Below are 23,322 nucleotides of genomic sequence, written 5' to 3'. Positions count from 1 at the left end.
CACAATTATTTTAGAAAACATTTTCTTGGTCTTCAGAATACGATATGATGATGAAACTGCACCTTTGCCTATAAACTCAGATATTCTGTCTCTGTTATGCCCCACCCATTACTGTATCTAAGCACCTACTGTACACAAATTTTCATATGTATTATGTTATAGGCTCCCAACATGGATGTCATAACCTCCAGAGAGGTCACTAATGTGTCATGACCATCTTACCCTTCTTCTATTAGATTAGAGAGGGTGATGGGGGAGGACGGTAGATCCTGGTATTGAAAACACAGAGAACCACTGTATTCTATGATAGAGTAACAGAAGACCTTCTTGCAACAGATGTATGCAAAGGGCCAAGATTAAAATAGCTGTAAGAACTTTAACTCTGACTTAAGTGACTAAAATCTGAGACTTAATGCAATACTAACATACTTTTTTTGTGTGTGCCACAGTAATAATTTGACTGTATAAAAGTGCCAGAGTCCACTAGGAACTTCACTTTTGCTATTGATCTTGCAGGAAAGGCACTCAAATACTACAGTGATGGGCAGTAGTATAAAACACTGATAGATATTGTTTATGTAGGTCCAAATAGAGAATATTTGAGTTTGAAACTCAATTTATAAACTACTAGTCAATGAAAGTGTTAGAAAATCCTTTCAACAGGTGGGGTGAGGGGACTTCTTGCCCATCTTATAACTTTGCTAAATTCCTCTTCTGGGTTTAGTTGGCTACTTATGCCCATACTGGGAAAAGTGCAGTTGGCTATTTATATATGCACTGTCCCTTGAGCGCGTTATGGTTGACAACTGCCTTTCAGTGGTGTCTGAAAAGAAAATGATGTTTGTTTTTCAATTTTCATCTTCAGATTGCATGTGCCAGTAAAGCAATGCAGCCGGGACTTCTCAGAGCAGGCCATATCTGATTTTAATAGCAGCTAGTCCTTTGGATGGAATTGAGTGTTCGGGAGAGATGCAACACTACATAAGAACCTCCATTCAGCCCTAGTCTTAGGTTGCATTTTTAAATGGTGACAAGCATTCATGTCCAGATTTCTTCACGCCCCAATGGGACACCTCTCACGCATTGGCAAGAACATCAGTTTTGATTTTTGTCATCTTGTCTTTCTACTCTGCTATCTGTCTATGTCCCTTTGATAGCACCCATCTCTGATGTGTGACCACTCACACTTGCTCTTTTAGAGGTAAAATACATACAAGCAAATACTGACCGTGAAATTGCTCATTTCACCTCTGTTGCTAGGTGTGTGTGTCTGTATGAGAGAGACAATGCTGTATCCACCCTTGGTCTAGGGGGAGAGGCAATTCATCATAAAATCCAAATAGCTAAATAAGTGCACAGTAATGGAAGACGCTGTCTCTGTTTCTTGAGCCAAAGAGAGTTTTACCATGAAGTGTTGTTAAATGAATAAGGACTACTGATCACTAATATTTGTGACTGTTTGACCATGTGGTTGGTTGGTTTGAAAAGTGTGAATTGGGAGTGCTTTGTTCCAGGTGGGCCTTGAATGGTTGATTGGAGGAAAGGCTTTGGGTCAGGGAAACTGCTTCAAGCCAGCAGCCTTGTAAAAAAGCAGCCAGTTGTGAACAAAATGAGCGGTGAACAGAGGATAGGCAAACAGAGGGAGTTCGCCTTGGGGGAGTTCTCACAGAGTTTTTTGCCTTTCAGGCTTCTGTGAGCAGTAAATAAAACATCTGAAGAGGCTCTTGAAAGGAAGACAATGTGGATCATGAACGATCCGCTGTTGTGACCCGCACAGGATATACCATCTTGGCCTTTCTCCCAGAGGATAGACGTGACTTCGTCTGTATCAAGTGCAAACTAGTCTTCATATTGGAAGAGAAGGTTAAAGGACTAGCTACCCAAGTATCAACCCTGAGTTGCATCAGAGAAAATGAAGACTTTCTGGATAGATGACAGCGTTTAGTACTGCAGGCACAGCATGCTGAAGACTCAGAGGCTTCAGTGCAGAATGGGGAAGAAAATTGGCAGCATGTGACCTCCAGAAGAAGAAAGAGGAGAACTCCTGTACCCCCAATGCAGATAGAGGCAAGAAACCATTTTCAGGCTCTCTGCACAGATACGATGGCAGAGAATGATTTGGAAGAGTTACCTGAGGGAAGGGATCAGAGGGAGACACCATCGACCGGAAGGCATGGGAAGCATTGTCTTAGGGATGGGGGTTCCACGTCCACCACTCCCAAGAGGCGGAGATGGGATGGTGGTTGTCGGGGGGGCTCTCTCCTAAGGGGGAATGGAGTCATCCGTCTACCATCTAGACCAGGAAACTCAGTGTGCTGCTTGCCTGGAGCTAGAATTCAGGATGTGACAGTGTGTCTGCCGAGACTGATCAAGCCCTTGGACTGCTATCCCTTCCTACGTCTCCATGTGGACACCAATGATGCTGCCAAGAATGACCTTGAGTTGGTGACTGTGACTATGTGGCTCTGGGAAGAAGGATAAAGGAGTTTGAGGCGTAAGTCATGTTCTCATCCTTCCTCCCTGTTGAAGGAAAAGGCCCAGGTAGGGACCATCGGATTGTGAAGATAAATGCGTGGTTGCTCAAGTGGTGTTCAAGAGTGGGCTTTGGATTCTTCAACCATGGGATGTTCCAGGAAGAAAGATTGCTAGGAAGAGAGGGAAGAGCGTCTTCTCAAGCAGGCTTGCTAACCTAATGAGGAGGGCTTTAAATTAGGTTTGCTGTGGGATGGTGACCTAAGCCCTGAGGTAAGTGGGATACCGGGAGGAAACACAAGGAGGAGGGTGCAACAGGGGAGGCCTCCTGATCCCTACTGAGAAAGTAGGGTAATTGGCTAGTTATCTTAAGTGCCCGTACATGAATTCAGGAAGCCTGGGAAACAAACAGGAATCATTGGAAGTCCTGGCACAGTCAAGGAACTATGATGTGATTGGAATAACAGAGACTTGGTGGGGTAACTCACATGACTGGAGCACTGTCATGGATGGGTATAAACTGTTCAGGAAGGACAGGCAGGGAAGAAAAGTTGGAGGAGTGGCACTGTATGTAAGAGAGCAGTATGATTGCTCAGAGCTCCAGTATGAAACTGGAGAAAAACCTGTTTTGAGTCTTTGGGTTAAGTTTAGAGGCGAGAGCAACAAGGGTGATGTTGTGGTGGACATCTGCTATAGACCACCAGACTGGGAGGATGAGGTGGAGGAGGCTTTCTTCGGACAACTACAGAAGTTTCCAGATCACAGGCCCTGGTTCTCATGGGGGACTTCAATCACCCTGACATCTGCTGGGAGGGCAATACAGTAGTGCACGGAAAATCCAGGAAGTTTTTGGAGAGTGCTGGGGACGACTTCCTGGTGCAAATGCTGGAGGAACCAACTAGGGGCCATGCTCCTCTTGACCTGCTGCTCACAAACAGGGAAGAATTGGTAGGGGAAGTAGAAGTGGGTGGCAACCTGGGCAGCAGTGACAGTGAGATGGTTGAGTTCACGATCCTGACAAAAGGAAGAAAGGAGAGCAGCAGACTACAGACCCTGGACTTCAGAAAAGCAGACTTTGACTCCCTCAGGGGACTGATGGGCAGGATCCCCTGGGAGGCTAATATGAGGGGGAAAGGAGTCCAGGAAAGCTGGCTGTATTTTATAGATGCCTTATTGAGGGCACAGGAACAAGCCATCCAGATGTGCAGAAAGAATAGCAAATATGGGAGGGGACCAGGTTGGCTTAACCGAGAGATCTTCAGAGAGCTTAAACACAAAAAGGAATCTTACAAGAAGTGGAAACTTGGACAGATGACTCGGGAGGAGAAAATATTGCTTGAGCATTCAAGGATGTAATCAAGAAGGCCAAAGCACAATTGGAGTTAGAGCCAGCAAGGGATGTGAAGGGTTTCTACAGGTATGTTAGCAACAAGAAGGTCAGGGAAAGTGTGGGACCCTTACTGAATGGGGGAGGCAACCTAGTGACAGGTGATGTGGAAAAAGCTGAAGTACTGAATGCTTCTTTTTTCCCCTTGGTCTTCACAGACAAGGTCAGCTCCCACACTGCTGCAGTGGGCAGCACAATACGGGAAGGAGGTGAGCGGCCCTCAGTGGTGAAAGAACAGATTAAGGACTATTTAGAAAAGTTGGATATGCACAAGTCCATGGGTCCAGATCTAATGCATCCAAGGATGCTGAGAGAATTGGCTGATGTGATTGCAGATCCATTGGCCATTATCCTTGGAAAATTTGTGGCAATTGGGGGAGGTCCCGGACAATTGGAAAATGGCAAATATAGTGCCCATCTTTAAAAAAAGGGAAGAAGGAGAATCCGGGGAACTACAGATCAGTCCGCCTCACCTCAGTCCCTGGAAAAATCATGGAGCAGGTCCTCGAGGAATCCATTTTGAAGCACTTGGAGGAGAGGAAGGTGATCAGGAACAGTCAACATGGATTCACCAAGGGCAAGTTATGCCTGACGAACCCGATTGCCTTCTATGATGAGATACCTGGCTCTCTGGCTATGAGGAAAGTGGTGGGCTTGATATATCTTGACTTTAGCAAAGCTTTTGGTACGGTCTCCCACAGTGTTCTTGCCAGCAAGTTTTAAAAAGTATGGATTGGATGAATGGACTATAAGGTGGAGAGAAGGCTGGCTAGATTGTCAGGTTCAATGGGTAGTGATCAATGGTTCGATGTCTAGTTGGCAGCCGGTATCAAGTGGAGTGCCCCGGGGTCGCTCCTGGGGCCAGTTTTGTTCAACATCTTCATTTATGATCTGTATGATGGGATGGATTGCACCCTCAGCAAGTTCGCAGATGACACTAAACTGAGCGGAGAGGTAGATCTGCTGGAGGGTAGGGAAAGGTCCAGAGTGACCTAGACAAATTGGAGGATTGGGCAAAAAGAAATCCTGAGGACAAGGACAAGTGCAGAATCCTGCACATAGTGCATGGGATCCTTCCATCCTGCGACAGGCTCGGGACCGACCGGCTAAGCAGCAGTTCTGCAGAAAAGGACCTGGGGATTACAGTGGACGAGAAGCTGGATATGAGTCAATAGCGTGCCCTTGTTGCCAAGAAGCCTAACGGCATATTGGGCTGCATTAAAAGGAGCATTACCAGCAGATTGAGGGAAGTGATTATTCCCCTCTCTTCGGCACTGGTGAGGCCACATCTGGAGAACTGTGTCCTGTTTGGGGCCCCCCACTGCAGAAAGGAATGTGTACAAATTGGAGAGAGTCCAGTGGAGGGCAACTAAAATGATTAGGGGGGCTGGGGCATGTGGTTTATGAAGAGAGGCTAGGGAACTGGGCTTATTTAGTCTGCAAAAGAGAAGCGTGAGGGGGGATTTGATAGCAGTCTTCAACTACCTGAAGGGGGGGTTCCAAAGAGGATGGATCTAGACTGTTCTCAGTGGTGGCAGATGACAGAACGAGAAGCAATGGTCTCAAGTTGCAGTGAGGGAGGTCTAGGTTGGATATTAGAAAAAACTATTTCATTAGGACGGTGATGAAGCACTGGAATGGGTTACCTAGGGAGGTAGTGGAATCTCCATCCTAGAGATTTTCAAGGCCTGGCTTGACAAAGCCCTGGCTGGGATGATTTAGTTGATTGGCCCTGCTTTGAGTAGGGGGTTGGACTCGATGACCTCCTGAGGTCTCTTCCAACCCTAATCTTCTGTGATTTGAACTCAGCAGTATAAAAGTCGTTTCATGCATGTAAATACCAGCTTAGAAATTTCCATCATGATTAGAATACTCCCTCCTCATGTGACAGACAAAGCGAAGTGACAATGTGACTGTATCTTCAAACAACTCCACTCTCTCTTCATTTGAAGATCCCAGTCCTGCTACTCCATTGCCTTACACCTTCTGTAGTCCTTTGCCCAGAAGATGGTGGGAGTGAAATGTTACCAAATCAGGTACTGTTTTACGCTCACTATGCATTGATGTGAATGACTGCTTAAAGTGAAGATCATCTGTTCAGAACTCTCCTTCTTGCTTTGAAAACAATAGTCTGAGTACATAACAGTGGCCTTTCACACACTCTCCCCTTTATTGGTAAGAGAGGCTTCTCTGCAATTCTTGTCTTTTGGGAAGAGCCCAAGTACAGTGCAGTGGTCTCTCTGGGGGATCCACACTGGCCACGCCATGCTCAGTACAACCCACTCCCACCCTGCTTCCCCTATTCTCAGAGGTGGTACAGAGCTGGTTGGGTTGACTGTGCACCTAGCATAAGGAGTTCCCAGTAGAAAGGGTAATTTCCCCAGAGAGGACTTAAACCTGCCCCTTTGTGCTAACCTAGCAAGTAGAAAGAGGCAATGGCACAATGAGGAATTGGACCCTAAGGGTCCAATTTTTCAGAAGTTCTCTGCACCCATAACTGCAGTTGTAAGCAGTGTGGATGCTCAGCGCCTCTGAAAATCAGGCTCTGAATATCTTGCAACATAAACCCATCCATCATGTGAATTTTAAAAATACTGTAAAATTAAATGGAAACAAGAAAACATATGCCAGACAATATATGTATCTTCTTCATTATACCTTCTGAGCAATAACTCTTCTTGTAGATGCAACATCTGCTACATACTCCACTCTTTGTAATTGCTGTGAATGTAACTTTGCTTTTACTATGAACTTGAAAATTGGTGGTTTTAAACATAACCACAGAAGGTAGCAAAGAAGATGTTAGAAAATCTCATTCAAAAATTATTTTTTATCTGCAAGTATTGGCCACCACCCAGAATCATTTTTATTTACTTGGCCTCACAAATCACATAATCTAGAAAGAATGGAAAAACAATTAAAATTCAAGCCGTATTGCAGAATGAATAATTGATAGATATTTTCAGTTAAATATTTATTTCATTAAATGTAGTCTTTGGAAAAACAGTGGGTTCTTTTCTGACCAAAATATGACTTCTTTGGCTTTAGCTTATTGAGGCTTTACCTACATGGTTCTTTTAAGAACCTCCCCCTAACTCAGAAGCTAAAAGATTCTAATCAGTGCCTCTGCAGCACTCTGGCTCGAGGCTTTGGCAGTAGTCCAGAACTCTTCATCTATCACAGAGCAAAACTGATACCTACCCATATGGCTCATTTGGAAAATGGCTCACGATGACGTCTGCGGAAGCAATCAACTGTGCTTACTTAGGTTAGGGTGAACACTGCTTTGAGAGGGAGGGCTCTCAAAGGAGAATAATACCTCCCACCTGATCACTCGTTTTAAAAGCGGCACTTCAGTTACGCCTGCTTTCCACTTAGATACATTTACATATTAGATCATGAAAGCTCTAAACTTTGTTTTGTTTTCCTTAGTCAGTTTTGCCCTCACAAATGCTTGTGTAATTCCCAGCTCTGTCCACGGGAGCTGCACATGCACATCTAAGAATAAAATTTGACCCTGTCTGTGAACTGGTAAGATCACATGCAGGGAGATACACAGCATTAAGTTAGAATTGCTGACACAAAGGAGGGACTGACTGGAGAAGAGATGTCAATTGCAATCAGTCCATCTAACCTCACAGTTGCACGGAACTTATATGCAGATATTAGCAACCTTAGGGGATTCTGTGATTGATCTATTATGATCCCTAGCACACTTCTCCCTACCATGTATGTTTAAATTGAAACTTTGCTTTGCCTGGGCATAGGCCCTTTTAGTTGTTAAGAATTATGATGTGCAGCACGGCCTGGGGAATTGAAAGCTTCAGTCTCCTACAAACATAGTTACTGTAGCTTGAGTGCTAACAACCTTATTGTTAATCTTGCCTGAGCGTTTCCATTCCAACACCCCTCTTTCAGGTATTTAAAGGCTATATCATAATGCATATGCATAAGGAGGCCAGATTAAAGGTGCACAGGCAATGTTAATCTGGCCTTTCTTAGCTTTTCAGGGCTTGACTTTGCATCCTTAATAATGTTTTTTTGTGTGTAATTTTCTAGATATTTAAAAAAGCAAACTCAAAAAATGGAAGTTCTTTCACGTAGCATTACATTGACACCCACAGGGATCATTAGCAGGTTGGAACCTTTTAGATCCACTGCACAGACCTCTGCCGCTTGAGCTAACAGAATAACTGATAGCAGTACTAGGTGGTTGTTCTCTATGTGGACTAGCTGTAGATGGGGATGGGACACTTTGCCAGTGGGTTTCAAAGATATTTGCTGGCAGCAAAGACCTGGTAGGACTCGGGGATCATGGGTTCCATTGCAGACTCTGGAGGAATGTGTGCTGCAATGGGCACTGACACTTCTGCTCATTTTCCCCCATAGCTTGACCCCTTCTGTCCCATCACCTCCATGAATCCTCCTGCCCTTGTCTCTGCTCCAGTCCTCTGTATCCCAGTTTCATTCTCCTCATCTAGTCAGTGCCAGTCTCCACTTCTGAGAGGCTTCTGGTCCCAGCCCCAGGATCCCCCTTTTCCCACTCCCAGTCTCCCTCCCCAGTCTGTCTCTGTGTTCCTCCAGTACTCCCCTGCCCATGTTTCCCAGGCCTCCATAGGAGCCAATGCTCCCAGTCCCAATCTCCCTCCCCAGGCTTCTCATCCGTTCTCAGTGTCCTCACCTCCGCTGGCTCCTTGTCCCAGTTGCTTTGCCCAGCCAGTCACATCCTGTCTTCTTGTCAGATCTTTCTCACCAGCATCCTTATCCCTTCCCATCCCTACGGGTTCTCAGGCTCCTTGCCCAGCCAGTCCCAGTCTCCACCCTCGAGCTCTGTGTCCCAATCTATTCCCTGGCCCTCACTCACAATGCCCTATGTCTGGCTTTTGTCCCCTCTGCATTAGAATCAGACTATTCCTTCCACTGCGTTGCCTGGGTCCCAATAGAGTAGGGGGTGGAGGTCACTGAGAGCACAGGAGAGACCACTTCCCTGTTCTCAGTGCGGGTGTCTGGACACACCCTAGCCAGGAGCAGCCATAGCTAAAAGCCTAGCCTACCTTTGCCCCGGACTGGAACATGCTCCATTGCTCTGTGGGGCTGGCACATGTGTTTTCTGGTCAGCACAAGGAGCTGTGACAGGCCTCGAGTATGCTCAGTGAGGATAGAATCTTTCAAGACTTTTCGCTGTTAAGCTATAGCAAATTTCAACTGAACTTGTGCAAATGTGCCTTTCAGAAGTGTAACTTGGCCAGATTTGGACGGATTTTCACAGTGATGGCACAAAGCGCATCCCTGACACAAAGGCCACCTCCCTGCCAAAAGTAAAGTCCCTATTCCAAAGCATAGGGGCCTTTCCAATGAAAAGGTCACTAGAATATTTTTAACATTGAAAAATAATTTTATTTTCCTTAGTCTCATTCTTGGAAATGGCTGTCCTGTTTTGGATGAAATTTTCCACAACAATTGAGCTGGAGGCAGACACCTGGCATGGAAAATTTCAGCTAAAGTAGTTTTAAGTTTGGCAAAGTGATAAGTGACCTGAAATTGGGGTCTTCTAATGGGAAGTGTTGGGCAACAATAACAGGTGGTGCTACCAGCCCCACCTATAAGTTTGTTAATCATTTTTTCTTTATTTTCCATTCTGAATATGTTTACTTCCCTTTTTATTCTCTGATGTCCACACCCTTTGTCTGTCCTGTTCCACCACCAAGCAGGCCTCTCTGCTCAAGGTTTCCTGTGCTTTGGGGTAGACAAGGACCCAAAGCACTAGCTGCTGTCTCCTTCCCAGTTGCTTTCGTTCAGGAAATACTTTCAGGCTTAGGATTTCAGCCAGCTTCCTTTCCCTCTTCCCTGCAGCCGAAGTTTGGGTGCGCTCCCAAGAGTGGGATGTTCATCTGGCAGTGGCTTCTTCCTCACTCATGATATGTGCGTATGGTGGGTTTCTGCATGTTGGCTCTGTTTTTAGGGCTTGCAGGCCTGCTGTCCCTCTGCATACAAGCCATGAATATGAAGAGGTGCTCCCTCATTCTTTCCTGAGACACAGACGTGTAGTGAAAGACACAGGGGTCCTGATGTTCCAGATGCCTTTCTGGGCCAAACTCTATGTGCTCTTACAGCAGCATAAATCCAGAATGACTGTTTACATCAATTCAAATTCTGTGGGTACGGAAAAGATGTTTAAAGTACCAGCATACCATCTTGACACAATTTTAGCTCTGCATAAACAAGTGCTATGGTCACCATCTGAGAGTCAACATTTGTGGAGAGATGCCAGTTCTTTCCTGCCCTATATGTAGACAAAACCTGAGGTATCTCAGCTACAACCGTTTTGGCAAATGGTGAATTTTTATAGCAACCTGTGGAACTGAAAAATAACCTTGCACTTCGGTTTCTTCACTGACCCATTCGTCTTTATGATGTCTGTTGTTGCATTCCAGATCAAGATAGAGAAGGAGTTCAGTAGTCTGTACAAGAGAATGTTTCAACCACTCCACGTACCTCCAGAACTGTTCCAGAGATTAACTGGACAATTCTGCAACATTCAGACTTTAAAAACAGGTCAAGCATATGCTGCAGAGGACAAAACATCAGTTGATGATCGACTAAGTATCCTGCTAAAGGGAAAGTATGTGCTGCATCAAGTTTGGAGTCTGGTGGCACCTTAAAGACGAACAGGTTTATTTGAGCATAAGCTTTCGTGGGTAAAAAACCCCACTTCTTAAAGTTTGGGAAAGTCTTGTGTATTGCATGAGGGTGGAATGAAAAACAAATTCAAAGGAAGGTCATTTTAAAAATAATTGTTCGCAATATACAGTAAAAGCTGTGTTTATCCAGCCCTGTACCAACCAGAAAGCTCTATTAAACTGACATTTCTAAACTTCATAGAAAGTCAGGTTTATACTCCAGTTGGCGCGGGGCCAGCAGGCTCCCTACCTGGCTCCGCGTGGCTCCTTGGAAGCAGTGACATGGGGAGGAACGGCCACGAGGGATTCAGAGTGTGGGGAGGGCTGGGCGTGGGGGTACCGGATCTGTGCGGGGAGAGCGGGGGTTCACCTTGGGTGGCTCCCCGCAAGCGTCAACCTGTCCCTGCTACTCCTAGGGGGAGGTGCGGCTAGGCAGCCCTGCATGCTGCCTCCACCCTCAGGCGCCGCCCCTGCAGCTCCCACTGTCCGCAGTTCCTGGCCAATGGGATCTGCAAAGCCAGCTGATTGGAGATGCACTGATTCATAACTTCCCTTGATCAGACTTGTTCATGAAGCTGCTGTGGAGTTCTAGCTAGAGTTTAAAGCTGATATTCCCTGTAAGCTGTGGTACCACCATCTATCCTCTTTCCCTAGGGGTGCTAGTGGCACCCCATGTCACTATGCAGGTGGATCAAACCCAAGGTATTTGGAGGACATCTGACAGATGTAGTATTCTGCCTACTGGGTGCTGCCTTCTGGGTAGACCTGGGCAATTTTTTTGGCCGAAACTCTTTCAGTGAAATATGCAGATTCGACAACACTGAAATGTTTAGTGAATTTGTTTAGGCTTTGCTGAATTGTTAGAGTGGAAATAAACCCTAATCAGTGAATAAATACAAAACCCAAACTGTTTCATTTTGACATTTTTCTCAACAGTGTTTCAATTTTTCACTTCAAAACAACTTCATTTTGAAATTTCTCTTTGGGCAATTGCTTCTAATTTTGATTGGAAAAAAAATAAAAAGCTTTTTAACATGGTTGAAACGGAGACAAAATATTCACCAAAAATGTCCCAAAAATTGTTTCACGTTTGACCCGAAACAGTGCTGTTTTTTTGTTTTGGAATTGCTAGCAAACCAAAAAAATCCATTATTCACACAGCTCTGCTTCTAGGTTTTTATTCTAGAAATATAGCCCTGAAAGCAGTACTCCTGGGGATTATATCAGGCAACTTAAATTGGCTGATGCTGTGATGTTATTACAAATAGCACCACCTTTTGAAGGATATACTTATTATTTCAAACCATGTAGCCTGTTTTTAGGATGTGATACTGCTCCCTTTAGACTCAAACTAAGTTTTGTCAAAACTCTCATTATTTGGCTGACAACTAGGTCAGATGCTTGGTAGAAATTCCCTGAAACATGGATTTACAGTGACCTCTCTGAGTTCTGTATTATCATTGTCAATAATCCTATTCAAATTTAGATTGTTGTTCTACCTTATGATTTTTAAATGTTCTAACAAATATTTTTATCATCAGAATGAAGGTCTCCTATCGAGGGCATTTTCTGCATAATATTTACCCCTGTGCCTTTATAGATTCTCCTGAATTTCGATCAACTCAGATGAACCGGGGTGAGAAATTCCAGGTATGTTTCTATTTGGCTGTCACTGGATATGAACTTAATGAGCAGTGAATTTATTGACTTACACAGTTTTTGCTACGGGTTTTTTTATATTTAAAAAAAATACTCCTGACTAGTAATTCATTTCAAAATATTAGTTTTTTCACTGACAAACCTCAGTATTGACTTGTTCTATGCTGTTCTTTCTCCCTACAGTTCATATATTTAAATTCTGTTTAATAGGATCTGCACTCTCTGTGCAGGACATATAAATCAGAAGGAGGTTTGAAATTGTCAGCAAAATGTTGAGTGAAATATGTATAGGTTAAAAAGATGTTCTCAAACTGAATCTAGCAAGTGTTTTTGTTTTTTTGTTTGTTTGTTTTTTTTTTAAGTGAATTTCAGATACTACAGCTACCTCTGGTTCCCCTGGTTTACAATCACACTTTTATATTTTTAATGTTCCTCCTTTCTACTATTGCTGTGAGTGTGACACATACAATTAAGGCTGTGATCTTGCAAACAAGTACATACTTCACTTAGGTGCTTATCTACAGGATCTGGTCTTAACTGACTCTACTGGAAAAGTATATGCAAAAAGAAAAGGAGTACTTGTGGCACCTTAGAGACTAACCAATTTATTTGAGCATAAGCTTTCGTGAGCTACAGCTCACTTCATCGGATGCATACTGTGGAAAGTGTAGAAGATCTTTTATACACACAAAGCATGAAAAAATACCTCCCCCCACCCCACTCTCCTGCTGGCAATAGCTTATCTAAAGTATGAAACTGGCTGTATGCAACATGTTGTCAAATGCACAAAGACGAGAAACTGAAAAAATATCTTTCTTTTAAACTCGTTTAGTTACAGTAATCTTAGGCATTCGTTATATCTGCTTTTAAAAAAAAAAAACTATTACAAGTCTGAAGTTGGTGTCTCTTTAAATGTGTTCAATTGAAAAAAAAAAAAAGCTAATGTGTGAAAATATTGCAGTTGTCATTCAGCAGTAATTACTTATACTGAGTCACTTTATTCATTTATTTCCTTTTTGTGTTCCCAAAAATGTAAAATTAATTTATTATATGAGATGTTGTCTTTAAGGAGCAGGCCTCCTTTTTGAACACATGCACACAAAAATTGTCCTTATGATTAAGAGCAAAAGTTAGTCTATATTCAGACAAAACTCCCAATGACTTCAACAGGAGCATCACCAGAGGTGAAAGTGGGCCAGTACGGCATACCAGTAAGAAGTGGCAGCCGGTACCAGCCCGTACACAGTTGACCGCACTTTAACGTCGCTGCCCCTTTTGCCTCTTTCCCCCCCGCCCCCCCAGGACTGCTGATGGGATGGGGTGGCAAAAGGGGCACCTGTCCCTGGGCCTGGTGATTTAAAAGGGCCCAGGGCTCCTTGCCGCCGCTACCGCAGCAGCGGCGGGAGCCCCGGCCCCTTTAAATCGCCGCCAAAGCCCCAGGCAGCACGAGATGGTCTGCATGGAAGGGCTGGCTTGGGGGAGGCTGACCCCCCAGCCACGCCCCTTCTGCCCAAGGCCCCGCCCCTTCTGGGGGCTCAGCCAGGCCCCTGTACCGGTATGTCTTTTATATTACTTTCACCCCTGAACATCACATAAGTGAGGCTGCAGGAGTTGATGCCTAGTATAACATGCCATAGAGTACCACACTGGAGACAGGGGTTCTCATTTTTAGGTTTAGCTGATCTGATAACTATAACATAGAGCGACACTATTATTTGTATTATTGTATCATCTAGGAGCCCTAGTCATGGACTAAGAGCTCATTGTACTAGGTGCTGTACAAATGCAGAACACAAAGACAGTCCCTGCCCCAAAGAGTTTACAATCTGATCTCATTACATTGGTGTGAATCCAGAGTAAAGCCAACAGAGACTAACGTGACCGGTAGTTGATGGCCTTGCACTCTGAAGGAAAACAGTGTGGTTCTAACATCTCTTAGGACTTGATCCTATTGCTTGATCTGGTTTCCATTACGGTCAATGAAAAGACACTCATTAACTTCAGTTGGAGTTGGATCAAGCCCTTTCTGCCATGTTATAGAACAATGCTGTTGTCTCAGAAATCCCTTATCTTTCTATCTGCATGCTGTAGCAGTGATCATGGTTTCTAAGGGTCTTGTCTACTTGGGGAAATTTCCCAGAATTACTATACCAGTATAATTGTACCAGTATAGTTTTACTGGTATAACTCACCATGCAGACACTCTTATGCAGAATAACAGTGGCTTTTTTCCCAGTTTAACTTATGTTGCTTTAGCAGCTCTGGAAGGTGAACAGATGGCTGAAAGTATTATATACTGGTGTGCAGCAGATAACAAAATATTAAGGAGGGAAGGTTTTCTACCCAAAATACTAAAATCAGTACCAGATGTTTTGCTAGTTCCTTAAAGTGTTACTATTCCTAACTATGACTGACTGTGCAATAGTTACTGGACTGTGACACTCATCATGCCGGGAAGGGAGGCAGGGTTGGTATGGCATCTAAGTGATTAGGATAATATGTTCCAGTCAAGAACTCGGCATAAGGCCAAGGAGAGATGGTTGTGAAGATGTATTCACTAAAGGAATCCTGTACACTTGCAGTCCTCTTCATGTAATCTCTCCTTTAGAAGATGATCAGACATTGATTAATGCTATTGAAGGGAAATAGTTTAGCATCAAATTTCTCCTACCTTAAAATTATTATCTAGTATGGGATGACCTTCACTTTCTAGGTTTTTTGTTTTGTTTTTAATTTCCACACTATGACCGATATAAAAAAAATCTCATCAGGAATGTTCATGCAGGACTTTATATTTAAATGATCTATAGAACCTTTTGTGCTCCATCCTCTGGCTGTGCTGATGAACAAATACTCTTCCCAAACCTGTACTTCTAAGAACTATTACAAAAAACGGAGACTACAATGTATCACTTAAAACCTGTGTCTAGTATGTGACAGTGTTCCCTCACCTTCTGAGACTTATACCTTCTTTAATTTATTTTAAGGAAGAAAAAAGGCTACAAGTAACTTAGAAAAGAAGTAACTATGAGTCCTACTTTTAATTGTTTACTTTTTTTTGTAAAATAAGTGATTTGATTTAAACATGGCTATAGCAGTACTGAACTGTGATTATAGTGGTTTTAGTGTGCCACTGCCCTCTTCTGGCTAGAATGCGAGACCTGCTTAAGTGTTAATAAGTTTGTAATTGTCTTCCTGAAAAGGGGATGTAAACCTTTCTGTAACTTCCATAACAGTACTACTGATGACTAATTGCTTGGATTGTTTAATACAGGTGTCGAAGGCTTGCCTTTACGAAAAGGTCACTAATTTTGTTGTAGCTTATGACAGAGCAAATCAAGCTGTAACAATTTGTATGAGATTTCAGAACATTAAAATATCATTCATAATATTTTTTTTCATATACCAAATGCGTCAACGCGTAGTAACTATGAATAACTACTTACATAAGAACATCAGTGGGACTATTCACATGAGTAAAGAGATTTTTCCACACTATCCTTGCAAAAATCTTTCTAGGACAAATTTAGCTCTCATGTAATTAGATGGGAATTGCATTAAGGTCACTGGATTTAATTTGATTGTTTTATCTCCAATGAATTTCAGTGGAATTAAAAGGTGTGTTCCTTATATTTTATTTCTAAATATATCTCTGGATTACAAATGCTGATCTTAACTGTACTTATGGAGACAGCTCTATTTGGCGAGGGAAGGATTCTCATGGCATACACTTCTGCCAGTCCATTAAACAAATGAAAAATGAAGAAAAAAATCTCAGCTGAAAACATTTACTGCACTTATTAAAAAATGGAATTTAAAAAAAATAAGAAGCAGCATCTTGGGTGCCTTTAAACTTGTAGGTGGTATGTATCTTATGGGATATACACTGGTTGAGTCATGACTGCACTAGTTTATTTTTGCTGCATCCCCAAATTAAAATCTGGTGTGACCTGTTTTTCAAACAATAAATCGGTGTTAATTCTGTACATATGTTTTTCTTAGGTCACCATTACTGCAGATGACAACTGTAAGTTTCTGTGCTGGTCCAGGGAACGACTGACTTACTTTCTGGAATCTGAACCATTCCTTTATGAAATATTTAGGTATCTTATCGGTAAAGATATTACAAACAAACTCTACTCATTGAATGATCCAACACTAAATGATAAGGTGAGTTTTGAGGGAGGGTTCCCCTCCCTGTGTTATATTGTTAGATGCTATAAAGACAGGTTAATTTTATCCTCTTAATCCTGCTCATATATTCCATTAAATTCTCACACACACACACACACACACAACCCCCCCCCCCCCCGACGGAATTGTTTTTTGTGTATCAAAAATGTGCTTAATGCAAAATATTTGGGTGTTTTGGATGGTAAAGGTGCTCATCAATGTCAGGTCAGTGCTCAAAAGAAAAGAGGTGTGGTTAAGGCCCAAGTCTGCACCACAAACTTTCACCGACACCATTTACATTGGCATAAAGCTGATGCAGTTAGTATATCGCTTACATGCATGCTTGGCGCTTTGCCGTGGTGCTGTGCGTACTCCTCAGGAGTGCTTGTGTTGATGCACAGTGTGGTGCACCATGGGTAGGGATCCCAGTGTGTAACCTGTCACCGTCCAACGCACTGTCTTTTGGGAAGTTTTGGCAATGAATGGTGGGGCAGAAACAAATCATCAGTGTGACTGGACGCAAGGGGTCGGCTTCTCAGCATGCAACTGTCTCCATCCCATAATGTCAGCTATATCCCATAATTTTCATGCCATATTTAAAAATCTCACAAAACTTCACAGCCCTTCTCTGTCTGCCATCTCTGATAGAAGCATGGAGCCTACACAGCTCTGCACTATTGTCGTAAGTGTTGCAAGCACAGGACGCACGATCCTCTGGTACTTGCAAAGCCGTAAGAAGAACCCACTGATTTGCGGGGATCAGGACTATTTCTTGGAGGACAGGTAGGTGTGGGCCATAGCAAGAGCCAGGTCAAGGTGGTTAGTGGTATTCATGGAGCACCTGCAGATGGTGGAGCGCCATTTCTGGCCCCAAGAAACAAGCAATGACTGGGAATCGCATCATAATGGAGGCCTGGGGTGACGAGTGGTGGTTGCAGAACTTTTGGATGCACAAAGCCACATTCCTGCATCTGTGTGCTGAGCTCACCCAGCCCTCCAGTACAGGGACACTGGGATGAGAGCTGCCTTGACAGTGGAGAAGCAAGTGACAATAGTACTTTGGAAACTTTCAATGCCATATTAGTGCCATCCAGTGGGAAACAATTTTGGAGTTGGAAAATCCACTGTGGCAACCTTTGTCATGCAAGTATGCAGGACCATTATTCATGTCCTGTTATGCAGGACTGTGACTCTGGCGTGCTGGACATAGTAGATGGTTTTGCAGCAGTGGGGTTTCCAAACTTCTGTGGAGCAACAGACAGCACCCATATCCCTATTTTGGCACCAGATCACATTGCCACAGAATACATCAACAAAAAGGGCTACTTCTCAATGGTTATGCAAGCATTGGTCGATCACCAGGGACACTTCACCGACATCAGTGCTGGCTGGTCAGGGAAGGTGCATAACGCTCTCGTCTTTAAGAACACAGGACTGTTCAGAAAGCTACAAGCTGGGACTTCCTTTCCCAAGTGGCAGATCATCACTGAAATGATGTTGAAATGACCTTTGTGCCCCTGGCTCATGAAGCCAGACACCTCAACAGCACGAAGGAAAGATTCAACGACCAGCTCAGCATGTGCAGAATGACAGTTGAATGTGCTTTTGGTAGAGTGAAGGGATGCTGGCAGTGTTTGCTTACAAGATTGGATCGCAGTGGGAAAAAAATCCCAATGGTTACAGCTGCCTGCTATGTCCTGCATCATAACTGTGAAGCTGAGGGGGAAAAGCTGCCGTCCCAGGGTGTAGGGCAGAGGTGGAATGGCTGTCGTCTGAGTTTGAACAGACAGACACAAGGGCTGTTAGAAGAGCTCAACATGGAGCTATACTGCTCAGGGAGGCTTTGGAAGAGAACTTCAACAGTGAGCCACAGGAATGCATTGTGGTGTACTGTGCTCAACCTGGCCTTGTTTTGGGCCTGTTAGGAATTGTGTAGTGTTGGTTCACACCTATGAATATAACACTGTCAGTGCACCTATTCATTTTGTGGTGCTTGCTGTACATCTATGATTATTACACCATGTCACTGATCCTATGAGTTGTCACACTGTACAGTAACAAGTAAGCAGGTGCTATTAGAACTGCTAGGCACTCTGCAGCATATGTTGTGAGCTAATAAAAATGAATTATTTTCCAAATAGAATTTTATTCATTTAACAAAACCACTGCGAAGAAAAATCTGTTCAATTTAAAAGGAAATACATTAAAAACTTTAAGTTCCGTTCCATTCATTTATTAACCAAGTGAAAGAAAATTCATGTCCATCTTACCTATGCATGCTAACCTGTGAAAGCGACCGTTGCTGTATGTGAAGCTGTAGTTGTCCTTAATGTCCCCCAGGGTGCAGTGGTAGGGGTAGGGATGTAGCCCCTGATGCCGCGTGGAATGTTGGGGGTAAAGGGGGAAGGGAGGTGCTGCAGTGGAGTTCTGCATGGACTGCAAAGGGAGGCAACACTGTGATTGTTGAACCGGTAGGTCCACAAGGGTCTGCAGCATCTGTGTTTACTGCCGGGGAAGCCCCATTCTATCCTGGTGTATCTCCCTCTCCTTTTCCTACTTGACCTCCTGGGCCCATGGGCAGCGCGTGAACCGCTGGCTGGGGGAGGCTAGCCCACAGCCCTGCCCCTTCCACCCAAGGCACCCCACCCCCACCCCCGCAGCTGCTGGCCCCCACCCCCATGCAGGCTAGTGCTCCCAGCCCCAGAGCAGGCAGCATGGCCACAGCCCCCCACCCCATCCCCAGAGTACCGGGAGGGCGGGTGGCACAGCCCGAGCTGGGGCTACTCCAGGAAACTGGAGCCCTGCTGAGTGGAAGCAGGAGGGCTGGGGGCAGAGTGTGGGCAGGCTACACCTGGCTCTTTGGGGAGGTGCAGCCTCCCCCAACCTCTGATACCCGCTGCCCATGCCTGGGCCTGGGCCTTTCTCCTGTCTGCTTTTTCCTCATTCAGGCTGTGTGCAGTGTTCACCCTCCAGGCCCTTTGCTCATGGTCTGATGCAGCACTGACTTGCAGGATCTCCTTGATCTCCCCTGACCTTGGGCAGTGGAGTTCACAATGGTGACCAAAATGGTTAGTGTCTGGTATTGTGGAACAGCTGCTGGAGGACTGTTAAGGTTGACATAAGTAACACAAAAAGAAAAGGAGTACTTGTGGCACCTTAGAGACTAACCAATTTATTTGAGCGTGAGCTACAGCTCACAATAAATTGGTTAGTCTCTAAGGTGCCACAAGTACTCCTTTTCTTTTTGCGAATACAGACTAACACGGCTGTTACTCTGAAATAAGTAACACAGTGTCTACACATGTGCTGCATCAACCTCAGTACATCAACCCTGGCTTAACACTGCTCAGGGAGGTGGTGTTACTATGTCACCATAACAGGGCATTTACCTGGGTGGGAGACAAATTTAAGTGTAGACACATGCACAACGAGGTCAGTCTGAGGCGGCTTACATTGACCAACTTTGCAGTGTAGACCAGGCCTTAGAATCTGAACCCATGACTGATCTAAATATTTCTAGCTAAGTAGCTGATAGGTCAGGAAGTGATCATTGTTATAATTTGATTGCTATCTCCACAGCAGAAGCGAACTCTCTTGTGTTGTGGGTATAGGCTCTTCTTCCAACGATTAAACATCAGCTATGGGACTGACTCTTATCTCAGTTACACCACTGTAAATCAAGAGCAGCCTCATTGAAGTCAGTGGAGATATACCGGTGTAATACCAGTGTGAGACAGGAATCCTCCTTACTCTCTTAGTTGCTGCTCTCAGCAGGCTGGCAGATTCTTCAATGAAAAGAAGCTGCAAATTTTCAGACAAGAAATCACTTGCTGGGGTCAAACCACTGTTTGCCATTGATTATGAAGGAGGAATATGATGATTGTCAGCAATTGCAGGATGCAAACATCAAGCAGAGAATTAATTATTAGGGTGATTAAGCACAACATAGGCAGTAAACCTTCTTTGTTTTACTCAGCCAATGTGCCTCTGCCTTCAGCTGGTAGGGAAACCTCCAGGAATGAGAAGACAGCATCATCTCTTCTTTTCATTTAACCTTGGTGTCTCTGATAATGCAGGTAATGGCACCAAGGAATGCCTGCTGTCAGGGTGTGATGTTAATGATGGGGATACCTGTCAGATAAGAAAAGGACTCAAATCACCAACTAAATTCACAGGGTGGGATCCGCAAATGTTGCAAGGCTGAGTGTCACGGCACCTAGAAAATCCAGGAACAACAGTGCACTCCTCAATGCCTGAGTTAGGTGCTTAGGCTCCCTAGGAATAAATAGGGAGAGATGGGTGTCTAAGAAAGCCAGCATGCTAGGTGGAGAGCCACCTAAGCTAACTAGTGGGAGGTGCCAACAAGAAGGGTGTGTGCTAAGCTCCACCCCCTCCCAAGACAGGTGGTCCGGGCTCCAGGGAGACACCTAGCTCTGCTTAGCAATCCATGAATGGAAACCAGCTTCCTGGTGTCAAGTGGCTTAGGTGCCTACGCTCTGTCTTTGGGAATGAGTTAGGGGCCTCCCTGACTCCACACTAAACAGAGAAGGAGGAGGGGATGGTGAAGCCCACCTTTAAAACTTTCAGCCCAGTGGTTAGAGCCCTCACCTGGGATGTGGGAGACACTAGTTCAGTTCCCCCGCCTCTCTGCCACAGGGGGAGAAAGGATGTGAACAGGGGCCTCTAACCACTACGGCATGGGATAGTCTGATGTGGGGCTCCCCTCGTCCCTCCTGTTGAAACTGTTCCACTGTGGATAAATAATGAGTGATTTTTGACCAGCAGAGACGGGACCCTGGCTCTCTTACCTTGTACCATATCATGGCACCCTTCTGCGTTGCTGGTGGGGGCTCTGCCTTCAGAGCTGAGCTTCTGGCCAGCAGCCGCCGCTCTCCAGCTGCCAAGCTCTGAAGGCAGCCCTGCTGCCAGCAGAAGCAGTACCGCAACCCCCGCCACACACACAAAAACCTTGTGCCACCCACCCCACAACTCCTTTTTGGGTCAGGACCCCTACAATTACAACACTGTGACATTTCAAATTTAAATAGCCAAAATCATGAACTGTTTATGGTTTTTTAAATCCTATGACTGTGAAATTAACTGAAATGGACTATGAATTTGGTAGGACCCTAGCTATATGAAAAAAGGTTATGTATATCTTTTAATTGGGAGGAAGCTGGACTAGGTGACTAGGGGGCCTTTACCATCTCTGACTTCAACTGTTAGACTTTTTGGAGACAAGTCTTGATTCAGGTATTATGTGAGGACAAATACATACGTAACCTTGTGTTACTTTCATTGCATCTCCTTACATGGCTACATGGCTTTGCATTGTTTGGATAGAGGAGCTATGTTGTGCTTATGGGTCTTATTGTTTATGTAGTGGCTTCAGGGTTTTGATAAACATTTACTCTAGTAATACTGGACTTCTTCTGCACCACTTATACAACTTCCAACTACTTGTAGGGTTAGGGTTAGTCACTTTAGCTCTGGCTTCATGATTTTAATCCACTTGGATTTATCAACCCAAAATTCTTTCTTACAAGGTTGTTAATCAAAAATCTCCTAACTAGGTCATATTATAGCTGCTATAATAAAGTTTTGAACTTAGTGGAAAATAATCCAAAATGAATTAATTGCCACTCATACTATAAAACAAATTTCACTCCAAAAGCATCCCTGGAATTCAGCATCAGTAATTCTACTGGATTTCTTCTCTGCCTCCGGACAGATCTGCAATAATCATTCGAGAAACAACATTGTCCTCTTTTTTTTTTTTTTTTTTTTTTTTTAAAACCAATGTAGCATTGCCTATACTGTCCCCTGCTACATTATACCTGGCCAATAAATGCATGAATACAAACTGCTGCTAAAAGTCAGCTAGAATATAAGAGACAGGCCTGATCCTGTAAGGACAGGTTTGGTGTTTTGGGCATATAAGAGCAAGGTAAAAAAAAAAAAAAAGTGAGGAACAGGACAGGGAGCACACAGCGGAACTCTGTATTGCAATAATGAGGATGGTGCTGCACAGTTAGCAAGTGATTTTTGCCTATCTGGAGTGTGGCCTACGAAGAGAACGCATAGAGGAGCGCCTCCTTTGCATGCTAAGTTCCCTCAGGCAAACCCGTTTTCTCTTGTGCACTCTTCAGAGCATGGAAACAGGAATTTGAGGCTGACTTCTGTTTGGAGTAGGGTACTGCGCATACTGCAGCCCTCACTTGAAACAGGCCTGTGCTTCCTGTTGTACATCATGCAAGGACTTGTAGGATCAAAGTCTTAGTATCAGTAATTCTTAAATAAAAAAAAAAAATGGAATACGTGTCCATTTGCTCCAAGTTGTGTAGCTGGTGTTTGGAAGTCAAGTGGCTCTTACTCTCCCTATTGGGATATTTTAAACAGACGTCCAAAGAGATGGTTATTGTAGCCTGGCTGCTTAGGCCCTAATGAAGTCCAGCTACAAACGGCTGGGAGGAAGCTATAACTGGAATTTGCATTGTATGGGATTTGCAAATTACAGGAGAAATCAGAGGGGAAAGATGGATTTACTGAAAGATTTGAGCTTCACTTCATCTGAGGTTCAGGCCATCCCCTCCAATATCTTAAACCTAGACACAATCTAAAAGCATTTAAATGCTAAAAGAGATCTCTTCTTGCTCTTTATCTCATATTTCCATTCTTCGTTTTTTTCCCTAGCTTAGTTCATTTGAATTAGTGCTTTCTTATCGCTTCTGATACTTCTCACTGCTTGAGTCTGCTCTGCGTGGGACGGAACTACTGCCTCCTGTTTGTGACTTTGGACACAATTTTCAAAATTGACCTGTGATTTTTTGGATGCCTCTAGTTTTGGGGTGCCCCACTTGAGACCCTTCCAAAAGGGACTCTATATTTTCAAAAATTGCAGAGCACTTGCCTTCCTAAAAACGGACTACTCAAGATATCAGATACACCTAA

The 23,322-nt window shown here is 44.1% G+C and overlaps 1 protein-coding gene across 2 annotated transcripts in view; it reads left to right on the top strand.

Moving 5' to 3' along the window:
* The window catches only part of POPDC1 (popeye domain cAMP effector 1), a 57,201-nt gene that overhangs the window by 22,028 nt on the left and 11,851 nt on the right, over positions 1–23,322 (top strand). For both annotated transcript variants that reach the window (XM_074948172.1, XM_074948171.1), the window contains exons 5-7: positions 10,294–10,481; positions 12,081–12,189; positions 16,201–16,368. In XM_074948172.1, coding sequence (XP_074804273.1) covers positions 10,294–10,481; positions 12,081–12,189; positions 16,201–16,368 — 465 coding nt within the window. The remainder of the gene's footprint in view (positions 1–10,293; positions 10,482–12,080; positions 12,190–16,200; positions 16,369–23,322) is intronic.

Source organism: Natator depressus, chromosome 3 (genome assembly GCF_965152275.1).
Source record: "Natator depressus isolate rNatDep1 chromosome 3, rNatDep2.hap1, whole genome shotgun sequence".
NCBI classification, from domain to species: Eukaryota; Metazoa; Chordata; order Testudines; family Cheloniidae; genus Natator; species Natator depressus.
The sequence above is the reverse complement of the archived record's forward strand: the minus strand, read 5'-3'. Positions and strand labels throughout refer to the sequence as shown.